The sequence below is a fragment of the Bombina bombina genome, chromosome 1, assembly GCF_027579735.1.
Source record: "Bombina bombina isolate aBomBom1 chromosome 1, aBomBom1.pri, whole genome shotgun sequence".
Classification (NCBI taxonomy): Eukaryota; Metazoa; Chordata; class Amphibia; order Anura; family Bombinatoridae; genus Bombina; species Bombina bombina.
In genome coordinates, this window is record NC_069499.1 from 475,198,685 (window position 1) to 475,212,398 (window position 13,714).

Genomic DNA, 13,714 nt, shown 5'->3' on the forward strand with positions numbered 1-13,714 from the left:
AACCATGTATAAAATATTGTATCAAATGTGAACTATACATTGAAGTTGACAATGTGCTGTATCGAGCTCACCTCCGTGTAATATACAACCAAACCAGATTACTCACTGTTTTCCGGCCCCACTAAGCAGGATGGTGGACAGTCTGTAGTATTCCCCCTCATCGGACAGCGTTTTCAGTTAGAGACCCGTGACTTTTATAAACCTCTGCAGCTATCTCCAATGCCGCAAAAGTGTTTAATCGAACTGCAACATATAACAGTTAAACACCACTCCACACACACCTCAGCTACATCCGATGCGTTTCCTGCCTCTAACCGGCACTTCGTCAGGGATATCCCTGACGAAGTGCCGTTTAGCGGCAGGAAACGCGTCGGATGTAGCTGAGGTGTGTGTGGAGTGGTGTTTAACTGTTATATGTTGCAGTTCGATTAAACACTTTTGCAACAATTTACAGCTCTGTCGTTGGACTATTTATTTCTTCACATTCGCTGGAGTGTTTATATTGTTACTTTGAGTGACAGGTGTTTCAAAACTAAAAGGTTGCAGGACAGAAAGGATAAGAAACCAGCTTGTTTCAAAAGTAGAGATGTAATGCAAAGAAAAACGTAACAGGTGACCACAAGGGTGTCCCCCAGTTCCCAGGCCTCAATGGCTATATCAGTTACCACAGCCATTCTTATTACAAGTGTAAGAAGGCAACAGTAACCATCAGCTCTCTGATCCTCCGCCAGAAACCATCTCCCCAAGTAAGGAGTGTATGAAAAAAGATATGCAAGTTAGTGCTTTTAGCTCACTGGAAAGGGAAACTTTGCTGAGGAGAGGGAAGTGAGCAGGGAGTGCATTTTAAAAATTAAATCCTGTAGCCAATAAAATAAAAAAAAATCAGATTACTCTGGTAGTAATCTCTTACAATTGCCACTATTGTCATATGCAGGTGTATGTCTAAGTATTTTCTTGCACATTTTGACTCCTTTTACTTTGCAAGTAAGAACTGCAGGGGGGAAATGCTTACAAAATATGCCAGACCTAGAGGAGAAATTTCAGCTACACTCATAGTGTGCCCCTGTTCAGCTGCTAGCAGAGGCGGGGAATATCATTTTATACAATAAGGAAGTTAAAGGGACAGTCAACACTAAAATTGTTTATTCTAGACAGATAATGACTTTACTACACATTCCCCAGCTTTGCACAACCAACATTGTTAAATGTATATAACATTTAAACCTCTAAAGTTCTGCCTGTTTCTAAGCCACTACAGACAGCCTATTGTAGACTGTTCTTTTAACCCTTTAGTGACAGCTGACGTACCAGGTACGTCAGTGAAAAACTGTCACTTAATGACAATTGACGTACCTGGTACGTCAGCCGGTAAAACGAGCACTGCAAGCGATCGGTGATCGCTTCAGTTGCTCTAACCGTATTGCTACAATGCCTGCATGTTGAGGCATTGTGCAATACGTAACTAAACTGCCGGGGAGCTTCAGATCTTAAACTCCCGGCAGTTTAGTGCATCGGAAGCATTTGATCGCTTCCGATGCTGGCCCCTGACATGCTGAGTGCCTTGTTGGTAAAGGCACTCAGCATATGATGTTTTTTTTTAAAAAAAATAAAAAAAGGGAACATTTGAAATAAAATTAATTTGTTATATACTTTGCCTGCAGACAAGATGGTGTCTGCAGGCAAGATGGTGCCGGGTGCTGCCCTTCTAAGGGCATGGCTTCAGTCTGGAGGGTGTTCCTAGCTTGCCTCATCATTAGAGGCAGGCTAGTAACATCCAATCAGAAATTGCCTCTAAATGTGATCACTTGTTAGAGTGATCACCATTTGGTTGATCAAGTCAATATTTGTAAATATTGACTATGACCACCATGGATCTGCCTCCCTCTCCTCACTTGTTGTTTAGTGAAGGAGAGAGACAGATCTTTATTGAGAGGGAGAGTGCCATTGCATTTAAATTTTGAAAAATATCAGACCCAAAGGCTCTTTTCAGAGCCACTCTGTTGTTGGTATATATATATATATATATATTTTTTTTATATATATATTTTTATATATATATTTTTATATATATATAATATATCATTTTTAACCCCATCTGTGCCATTGATCTCTGCATAAGCATTGATCTTGCACAGGAGCACACAGCAGCACCTTTTTTGCTGTCTGCATTTTTTTAGGGGTTAATTTAAAAATATAATTTTTTTAATTAATTTTTTATATCACTGCTTTAGGCATTGATTATAGTTAATATTTTTAGGCGTTGATATCACTGCATTGATATACAGGCTCTTCTAAGAGTCATTAACACCTGTGCGCAGATCACTGCTTTAGGCGGTGGTTAATATTTATTTAATTTTATTGTAAGACCCAAAGTCTCTTATAATAGCAATTAACCCCTTTTTTGCTGCAGATAACTGCTTTATCACTGCTTAGGCATTTATTTAAATGTATTTAATTTTTTTTGTAAGAGCCATTAACGTAGGTTCTGTGCGTAGATCACTGCTTAGGCATTGATTAATTTTATTGTAAGACCCAAAGCCATTAACCCCTTTTTGTGCCGCAGATCACTGCTTTAGGCATTGATATCACTGCTATTTAATTTGTTTGTAAAAGCCATTAACCCCTTTTCTGCAGCAGATCACTGCTTTAGGCATTGATATCACTGCTATTTTTTTTTTTTAAAAGCCATTAACCCCTTTTGTGCCGCAGATCACTGCTTTAGGCATTGATATCACTGCTATTTAATTTGTTAATTTTAATTTTATTGTAAGACCCAAAGTCTATTATAATAGCCATTAACCCCTTTTGTGCTGCAGATAACTGCTTAAGCATTAATTTAATTTTTTTTGTAAGAGCCATTAACGTAGATTCTGTGCGTAGATCACTGCTTAGGCATTGATTAATTTTATTGTAAGACCCAAAGCCATTAACCCCTTTTGTGCCGCAGATTACTGCTTTAGGCATTCATATTGCTGCTATTTAATTTGTTTGTAAAAGCCATTAACCCCTTTTCTGCAACAGATCACTGATTTAGGCATTGATATTACTGCTATTTAATTTGTTTGTAAAAGCCATTAACCCCTTTTCTGCAGCAGATCACTGCTTTAGGCATTGATATCACTGCTATTTTTTTTTTTTTAAAAGCCATTAACCCATTTTGTGCCGCAGATGACTGCTTTAGGCATTGATATCACTGCTATTTAATTTGTTTGTAAAAGCCATTAACCCCTTCTGTGTGTAGATCACTGCTTTAGGTATTAATATATATTTATAATGGCACAGCGTTTTTATACTGCTGACGAGGCTTATGCCATCCTGGCTTCAGATTCTGATGCCTCTGCCTCTGACGCAGGCTCTGATTTTGACCCTGGTCAGTGCTCAGATACATCATCTAGTTAAATAAGTGTATCTAGAAATGAATCTAGTGCTAGTGATGTATCTGTGGCTTCTGAGCCCCCTGCCAGAAGGAGACGTGTTGCTCCAGCTGCTGAGGAGTGGGTAGTGCCTAATCTCCAGAGGCCAGATATCCCTCCTTTCACAGAAAATCCTGGCATCAATCTGGATGTCACAGGATTTACCCCCCTTCAATTTATGCAGCTTTTTATGGGGGATGATGTTTTGGGGAACATTGTCTCCCAAACTAATGTGTAGGCCCAGCAATTCCGTGCTGCTAAGCCTCAGTCTTTTTGGGCAAAGCAGCAATGGGCCCCCATCGACGTGTCAGAATTTCTAAAATTCTGGGCACTCACAATGCTGATGGGCATAATCAAGAAGCCATCCATCCGCTCCTACTGGAGCACTAGCCCCATCTGCTGTACCCCCATTTACAGACAGTCTATGCCTAGGCAAAGGTATGAAATGATACTTCGTTTCATGCATTTTAATGACAACAGCCTTTGCCTCCCTAGGGAGCATCCCCAATTTGACAGGCTGTACAAGATCCGCCCCCTGATAACCCACTTCACTGCCAGGTTTGCAGAGGCTTATACACCTGGAAAGAATATCTGCGTAGATGAATCCCTGATGAAGTATAAGGGAATGCTGGGATTCAAGCAGTATATTCCTTCCAAGCGCTCCAGGTATGGAGTGAAATTGTATAAGCTCTGTGAGAGCGACAGTGAGTATACTCAGGCCTTCCGGGTGTATGAGGGAAAGGATACCCAGCTTGACCCTCCAGGTTGCCCAGAACATATGGGAACCAGTGGCAAGATTGTCTGGGACCTAATTCAACCCCTAATGAACAAAGGGTACCACTTGTATCTTGATAATTTCTATACAAGTGTCCTTTTATTCAAACTACTGTATTGTTTTGATACAGTAGCTTGCGGTACTATCCGTAAGAACCGCATAGGATTCCCAGAGCAACTGTCACGCACCCGGCTACGAAGGGGGGAGACCTCAGCTCTGCGCCAAGAGGAGCTCTTGGCAGTCAAATATAGAGACAAGAAGGATGTATACCTTCTCCGCACCATCCACACTGAAAGGACTGTGGAGGTCTCTGTACGTGGCACAGCTGAGGTCACAAACAAGCCAGTGTGCATCAAGGCCTATAACCGGCATATGGGTGGGGTTGATCTGGCAGATCAGCTGCTTCAACCCTACCTAATTATGCGGAAGACAAGGGCCTGGTACAAAAAGGTTGCAATTTATCTTATGCAAATTGCAACCTACAACGCTTTCTTGTTGAACAAAAAAGCAAATCCCGAAATGAAACTCACTTTTTTGCAGTTCCAGTTCCAGGTCATTTCGGTGATTTTGTACCAAGATGCACCTGCTCCCCAGGCGGTGATGGGGGAAAGCAGAGTTGGGGCTACCCACTTTATTTTTAAAATTCCTCATACTACCACACAGCAGAAACCACAAAAAAGATGCAGAGTCTGCTATAAAAGGGGGCTGAGAAAGGATACCACATTCTACTGTCCTGATTGCCCTGGACAACCTGGACTCTGCATTGGTGACTGCTTTAAACGCTACCATACATTGGTGAAATTTTAATTTTTTTTACATTTACTGTTCCTGAATTTATTTATTTTTTTTTACTTTTACTGCTCCAGACTTTTTCTTTGCAATAATTTACAACAGGATCTCCTAAATTAGAGTAAAAAAGCAGTGTGTGTGTAAAACTGAAAATTGAAAAATTACCACCATACACTGTCTCCAATTTGTTTGGCTAAAACGGTTCCATCAAAGGCATCAAAGCACTCCATATACAATACCTTGGGGTGTCAACATTTCAAATATATAAACTTTCATGACGATAAATAGTCCTGGGGTATGCGCTTGGCCCCAAACTAAAGATAGGCCTATCAGAAGAAATACTCTCACTTTTAACTAAAATTGCAAGTCATAAAATTGTAACAGAACCTTCCCAAACTTCTGGCAAACCTATACATGGGGGGCATAGGTGTACTCAGGAGGTCTTATAGAAAACAACCTGTATTGTGTTTTTGCAATAACTTACAACAGGCTCTCCTAAATTATAGTCAAACAATGTAAAACTGAAAATTAAAAAATTACCACCATACACTGTCTCCATTTTTTTTTGGCTAAAACGGTTCCATCAAAGGCATCAAAGCACTCCATATACAATACCTTGGGGTGTCTACATTTCAAATATATAAACTTTCATGACGATAAATAGTCCTGGGGTATGCGCTTGGCCCCAAACTAAAGATAGGCCTATCAGAAGAAATACTCTCACTTTTAACTAAAATTGCAAGTCATAAAATTGTAACAGAACCTTCCCAAAATCCTGGCAAACCTATACATGGGGGGCATAGGTGTACTCAGGAGGTCTTACAGAAAACAACCTGGACTGTTTTCTTGCAATAACTTTTACCACGTTCTCCAAAATCACAGCCAAAAAGCAATGTGTGTGTAAAAATAAAAAATACCACCACACACTTTCTCCAAAGACTGGCGATTGAATTAGTGACACATAACAGGAATTGAGAATCCATGCCTAAAGTACAATGTGTATGAAAAATAACACAAAAAAATGACTACCCAAAAGTTTGCCAAAGACTGGTGCTTGAATTAGTGCATGGAAAGTGTTAAAATACCAGCATTTGAAATACCCTAGGGTGTCTACTTTTCAAAAATATATGGTTTGTTGGGGGTAAATTACATTGGCTGGCTTCAGAAATGTTCCAAATAGGACATGGGTGCATGATGACAGATGTGAAAATTTCAAGTTGGAAAACTGGAATGCGCCCCCTAAAAATAAGGCCTTTTAGCCCCCAGGGAACCCAACACACCTATACATGGGTGGTATCACTGTACTCAGGAGATGTTGTTGAATACATATTGAGGTGTTTTTTGACAGTAACACATAACAGGAATTGAGAATCCATGCCTAAAGTACAAAGTGTATGAAAAATAACACAAAACAATGACTACCCATAAGTTTGACAAAGACTGGTGGTTGAATTAGTGCATGGAAAGTGTTAAAATACCAGCATTTGAAATACCCTAGGGTGTCTACTTTTCAAAAATATATGGTTTGTTGGGGGTAAATTACATTGGCTGGCTTCATAAATGTTCCAAATAGGACATGGGTGCATGATGACAGATGTGAAAATTCCAAGTTGGAAAACTGGAATGCACTACCTAAAAATAAGGCCTTTTAGCCCCCAGAGAACCCGACACACCTATACATGGGTGGTATCACTGTACTCAGGAGATGTTGCTGAACACATATTGGGGTGTTATTTGGTAGTAACCCTTAACATTCTCAGTACATGTATTCTTAAATTGCTATTTTGTCAAATTCACCACTTATTTTTTTTCTTTTAAAACTTTGGCATTGATTGGTGCTAAAATGGTTGCATGAAGAGAGTCAAAATACCCCAAGTTTAATACCTTAGGTTGTCTTCTTTTTAAAAATATATACATGTGAAGGATTATTCAGTGATTCCTGACAGATATCAGTGTTCCAATGTAACTATCTCTAGTTTTGAAGAAAAAAATGTTTTGGAAATAGCAGTGTGCTACTTGTACTTATAACTACAAAAAAGCAATGGGCATATAAACATTGGGTATTTCTAAACTCAGGATAAAAAATTGAAACTATTTAGCATGTTTTTTTTTGGTGGTTGTAGATTTTTTCCTCATACTTTATATTTTTTTTTATAGTAAATTATAAGATATGATGAAAATAATGGTATCTTTAGAAAGTTCATGTAATGGCGAGAAAAACGGTATATAATATGTGTGGGTACAGTAAATGAATAAGAGGAAAATTACAGCTAAACACAAACAGTGCAGAAATGTAAAAATAGCCATTGTCATTAAGGGTAAGAAATTTGAAAAATGGTCCGGTCATTAAGGGGTTAATAGACTTGGATTTTTTTTATTATTTATAATACAACATTCATAGTTACATTACGGTTTCTACTGTGCTCCTTACATTGTTTCATTCCTGCACAATTTCAATACAAATTTATTTTTTCATACAATACAGTACGATTTTTGCAAAACCAATTTTGTTATGATTTTAAGGCAATTAAAAAAAATATTTTTTTATTGCATATTTTTTTTTATTTCAATATTTCATTTATTCATTGTAAATGGTTTTAAAATTACACTTTTTCAGTCCTATTGTAATGTATCCCTTGCCTTTACATATAGGGGATACCAATCTTCTAGACACACTGTCCTCCTGCCTTTATAGAATTGGGACAGGGGCTTCATATTTCTTATAGAATATCACTAACCCAGAGAGCTTTACAGAATAGGGCCCCTAGAGCCTTACCTTTAGGTCTAACCTGTCTAACCTTTACAGCCCTCCTCCTGACACAAGCAGCTGCTTTTGGATAAAAAGCATACATGTAACAGTATAGGAGGGGATATTGAAATAAATAGTAAAACTGTCAAAAGGCCCAATGAATATCTTCCATTTTAAAAATCAATTGCCCTGAATGAACATTTGAACAAGTGTCAGAACACAAAAAGGTGCTCATGCAGATATAGCATATACTATTAGTTTTGACTACGTTTCTACTATGAGTTTGAAGAAGCGAGTTTCAATAAGAATAAATCTTGTTGCTTGTACATTCAGTATTGTACCACTGATTAAGTTTTACATATGGACCTTTTTTTCATTTTTTCCAGAAATCAGTGAAACCAATGAATCGTTAAAAACCAAAATGTCTGAACTCCGTCTATATTGTGACTTGCTAATGCAGCAGGTTCATACTATCCAGGAATTTGCTAGTCAAGATGAGAATCATTCATCACCAAGTGCTGAGGTAACAAACCTTTTTGCTCCTTCTTACTCTTAAAGCAGGTCTACCACATAATGGCAGTGCATCATGCTTGTACAAGTACTAATTTAATAAACCAAGGCTGGGCATCATCGGTTTATCTGGTTAGTTTGGATCACTTTGAAATGATGGTTTATTTGTTGCTTGTTTGTCATCATGGTAGATATTTACTAAAGTGATGCAAATTTCCCAATCGGTATTACCACTCCGGGATTTTAGGATGCGCACAGTCCCACACGTAGTATCCCTTAGGATTCAGAAAAGAAAATGTCCAAATGTTCCCAAAGATAGTCTTGCTATTAGGAAACTATAGTGGCCGCTCTTCTCAAAAACATGCACAAGATGATCTAAGACAAAGAGAAATAAAAAGAAGGCGCCTCTTGGTGCAATAAAATTTCCCAATGTAGAATTATTTTCTCTATGTGGCAAATAATATACTCACAAGTGGAACAGCACCAAACGTGCTGATTGAAACAGACTGAGATCTCACAGAGTCTCAGCTCACTGTACCAGGGTGTGGAGTCTGCTACTCCCAGCTGGGCTCAATCAGCCTCACAGGAATAATGATGTGAACACAAATGGTTTTAAACAAATAAAACACCATTTATTAAAAGCATATTAAAATCTTATAGAGCTGATAAGCATATCTAGCTCTTAAAACAGGTACGCAATGCGTTTTTCAGCCTTGCTGTTTGTTTCCTCAGGCATGCCTCCTGTTTGTGTTTATACATTTTGTCCTGTCTCTTAGAAGTTTTATATTATTGTTTTATTTAAATTATCTGTATCCATGGACAGCGCTGCAGAATATGATGGCGCTTCATAAATAAAGTATAATAATAATAATGCCTGAGTCACATCATTATTCCTGTGAGGCTGATTGAGCCCAGCTGGGAGTAGCAGACTCGACACCCTGGTTCAGTGAGCTGAGACTCTGTGAGATCTCAGTCTGTTTCAATCAGCTCGTTTGGTGCTGCTCCACTTGTGAGTATATTATTTGCCTCATAGAGGAAAGAATTCTACATTGGGAAATTTTATTGCACCAAGAGGCGCCATCTTTTTATTTCTCTTCATTTACTAAAGTGATAATGCGTGTACATTTTCAAAGAAAAGCAAAGTAATGTTACTTCACTTATTAATGTCATAATGTGATTTGAATACTTGTGTTGAACGTAGTGGGATATTGTTCCAGGAATATGGAGCTTTTTGTGAAGTTTTTAGCCATCTGTTAGGTGTTGATAAAACTACACATTGTTTTAGCCCCATTTATATGGAACATTTTCTCAGTCAATATAGTTGAACAGGCCTTGATGGATGCAGCAATAATTAAGTGATTTAACCAATTGATTGCATGCAACACAGTGATCTGACCTGTGCTGTCAGTAACACATATATTAGTGTTCTCCTAAGGACCTTTTTAATGGTAAATCAAAATAACCAAGGTTGTCTAGGAGCCCGGTCTCAGCAGCACTTAGCACACCCACTAACGTTACACTTCTCTCCAAAAAATGTAACACACAGGTTAATGAAAAAAGAGAGATTGTGGGAGGCGCTCAAATGGCAGACTGCTACTAACTCCTATATTGTTCTGAAAGAGGCAAAAAAGAGGAACTACGTTCCCAAAGACCATATGTGATTAAAATAATTTTTAAAATACAAGAGTCTCCAACCAAAAAAACGGTGGTTAAAATTATACAGTCTGTTAGTGACTTAACAGACTATTTAATTTTAACCACAGTTTTTTAAGGTATTTAATAAATTTATTTATGTACTTAATTTTTTGGTTGGAGACTTGTATTTTAAAAAATTATTTTAAAAATTATTTTAAGCACATATGGTCTTTGGGAACGTAGTTCCTCTTTTTTGCCTCTTTCTGAATAATGTAGGAGTTAGTAGCAGACTGCCATTTGAGTGCCTCCCACATCCTTTTTAATGGTGTCAGTATATGGCCGGGTTATAATACAATATATTTAATAATTATCCTTTAAAGTAAACCCCAATAAAAATGTATATACCAAGACAATAAAACTAATATAAATTCCTAAGTTCTTTTTATTAGTTAATATTTATAGACACATTAAAATATATTTGTAGGAACACAAATATGAATCAATACTATACACGTTTAAAACTATTAAAATATTCTATGCAAATCTCATAAAATGTACCTTTAGAACTAGCCTTATTCACAATAGTCTATCAAATCAGAGTTGCATTTAAAATACCACAATGAGACCAAGATATAAGCTACTAACATTCAAACAGTACAATCAGCTATATAGCTACAATTGATTCTAATACAATTCTAATTAGGACACTAAAAGTACATATATTCTTAATGTAAACAGTCACTTTAAATGCCCATTTATTTAAGCTGAAATAAATTCTTTGTTACTTATAATTAAAACCAATTCTAAGATATATATATATATATATATATATATATATATATATATATATATATATATATATATATATATATATATATATATATATATATATATATATATATATATATATAGAGAGAGATATATAGCACTCTCACTTTCAAAATCCTGATGCCAGGGTGCCAGCAGGTAAATATACACGATGGAGGAAGGCACTCACTGGTCTTTTCATCAAAAAAACTTCATTTAGCGTGACGTTTCGGGGACACACTCCCCTTCCTCAGACAAAGATCAAACTGCAAGTGACTGAACATATAAAGCCAAACAAACCCCTCCCAGTGAAAATTGCGCCAAAACAGTTACCATAGTGATCCTCAACAACATTCTAATCATGTGACCCGCGTCAATCATGCATATTGTAACAACTACTGTTGTTACAGAAAGTATAAATTATCCACATTTAAACATATTCAAAAATCAATTAAGCAAAACATCAAGGAACACATGTGGACAAGCTAATATTAAAAACAGCATATAAATAAAACCATATAAATTAAACAAGAGTAAAAAAGAGACAGTCAGGTGTAGTGATAAATATATCATACTGGTGTGTTAGAAATATAAGGAGAATAGAGCACAGATTCTCCTACTCACAAAATATGTGAAATAAATACCTGTGTGTCCCCTAACACATGTGTTGTATCTGTATAAAAGTGTAATAGTGACTATACCATAATGTGCACAGTGGAAATATATGCACATTGTCAGCCCCCTGGATAACCTGAATATAAATTCTAATTAAATAAACTGGTCTCAAGAATATCTCTATCAAGTAATGTGGGCAGAGTTACAAGACCATTCATAATTGCCACTTCTAAAAAGATAAGACAATACTGTTATTAATGCATAATATGGGCAGAGTATTCATAATTGCCACTTATAACAAACTAAGACAATGAGGCTACTGGTACAGTCTGGGGCTCATACACCAACTAAAGTAATGTAAGACTCAGTGTAGCGCAATAGTAACTCACTCTCTAATTTACTTAAAGTAGATCACACACAACATGCCATTTTACCAATGTGATCATATCGCATAAACCACATACCTGGGCTAGCAGCGTGGCCGCCAGACGGACATCTGAGACGCACACACCCGACTCTGTGTGATGACGTCATGCGGCTACACGCTATGTTAAATACCAGGTTGCCATAGTGACACTGTACACTATTGGACTAAATTCGGAAACGAAACTGCCGTTACTACCGGTACAGATGTAAATCTCAACCCTGTACAGCCCAATAAAGTGAATCTTGGAATGGGTACTATAATAAGTCAGAGTGACTCAAAGCGGCATATGTTGTTAATGCAGCTGTTTGTATTTAGTTAAACCCATAGATAAAGCCACTGAATTTACCATCCTAATAACCTCTCAGAGAACACCAAAGTAATGCTCAAAAGCAGTCAAAAACAAATGTCAATGAAGTACAAGAAAAAGTAAACAAATAAAATAAAATAAAGTAAAATAAGCAATAGATAAGAGAAAGTAGATAAAGTAATAATAAATAAAATAAAAATAATAAAATAAAAAAATAAATATAAAATAATAATACAAATAAAAATAAAAAGGTGGAGTTTCTGGATCTATGTATCTTCTGAGATGGCATGACTGTAGGAACGACATTATATCAGAAGCCTACAGATAGGAATTCAGTATTACATGCACATAGCTGCCATCCTACATCCCTATTAAAGGCTATACCACGGGGCCAGATGACAAGAGTGAACAGAAATAACAGCAATACTGAGGTCATGAAAATACAGCTACAAGAGATGGCAAAGAGATTTATGGCAAGGGGTTATAAATGGGATTATCTTCTGGCATGCATGAGGGAACAGGATGATCCTAATAAGGGACCCACAAGGGATGATACTCAAAGGATGACATTTGTAACCAGATACTGCCCAGATACAAAGAATATAGGACAGTGTCTAAGGACCCACTGGCACATTATCAAGGATGATACAGGTCTTCCATTTGGTGAATGGGGGAGTCCAAGAGTGGGGTTCAAGAGAAACCGGAATTTGAGGGACCAACTGGTGATAACGTACCCCAAACACTGTTATGATAGAAAAACCTGGCTATCCTCGAATAAGGGATGCTATCGCTGCAGTGGTTGCACTACCTGCCATGCGATGATTCCTGGGGCCACATTTCGTCATCCTGACACGAATTTAATCTTTAAGATTCAACATTATTTGACCTGTACCACAACCTATGTGGTCTACTTAATCAACTGCCCATGTGGTTTATTCTACGTGGGGAAAACAGTGGATGACATTCGCACCCGCATGGCCAACCACCGGTCGGCCATCAGGACAGCCATCAAAATTCACGGAAGTGAACAACCAGTGGCACACCATTTCGCTATCAGTGGACACAGCGTACAGGGTTTAAGATCATAGACCATGTCCCCATCCCCTCCAGGGGTGGGGACCGGGACAATAAATTACTGCAAGTTGAATCCAAGTGGATCTTCCGTCTTAATACCATACGCCCGAAGGGACTGAATGTGAACTTGGATTGGCACTGTTTCCTTTAAATTTAAAAATTGGAGAACTTTATGGAACTCAAGTGGATGACTATGAAGGAGCCGGATTGAACGGTTCATGGGACAGATGAATCTCCTATCTATAGAGCTCTACCTATGAGAGTCGACGATCTATTCTTCTGCATATCTAACCTCTTTCTTTTTTCTGTTTCATTCCTCTTTTGTTCTCTTTTCACTATGGGGTTTGTCTTTGTTCTCTTGCTTAACTTTTTTTCTTTCTTTTTTCTCTTGTTTCCTTTCTGTTTCTTCACTATGAGGGGGTGGTCTTTGTTCTCTTTTTTTCTCTTTCTTTTTCTCTTTCTTTTTCTCGTTGTCCGCCTGTGTTGTTTCTTTTTTCTTTTTAATTTTATTTATTTTTATTTTTTATATTTATTTTTATATTTATTTTTATTTTATATTTATTATTATTTTTATTTTTTTATATATATTTTACATTTTCATTTTTTATTTTTT

General features: G+C 37.2%; 1 protein-coding gene across 1 annotated transcript in view; it reads left to right on the top strand.

Annotated features, from left to right (window-relative positions):
- Nucleotides 1-13,714, top strand: part of PLEKHA3 (pleckstrin homology domain containing A3) — a gene marked incomplete in the record, with an annotated part of 130,049 nt that overhangs the window by 71,437 nt on the left and 44,898 nt on the right. Inside the window, 1 exon segment of the mRNA XM_053698510.1 lies at nt 8,113-8,249. Within this exon segment, the coding sequence (XP_053554485.1) occupies nt 8,113-8,249 (137 nt within the window).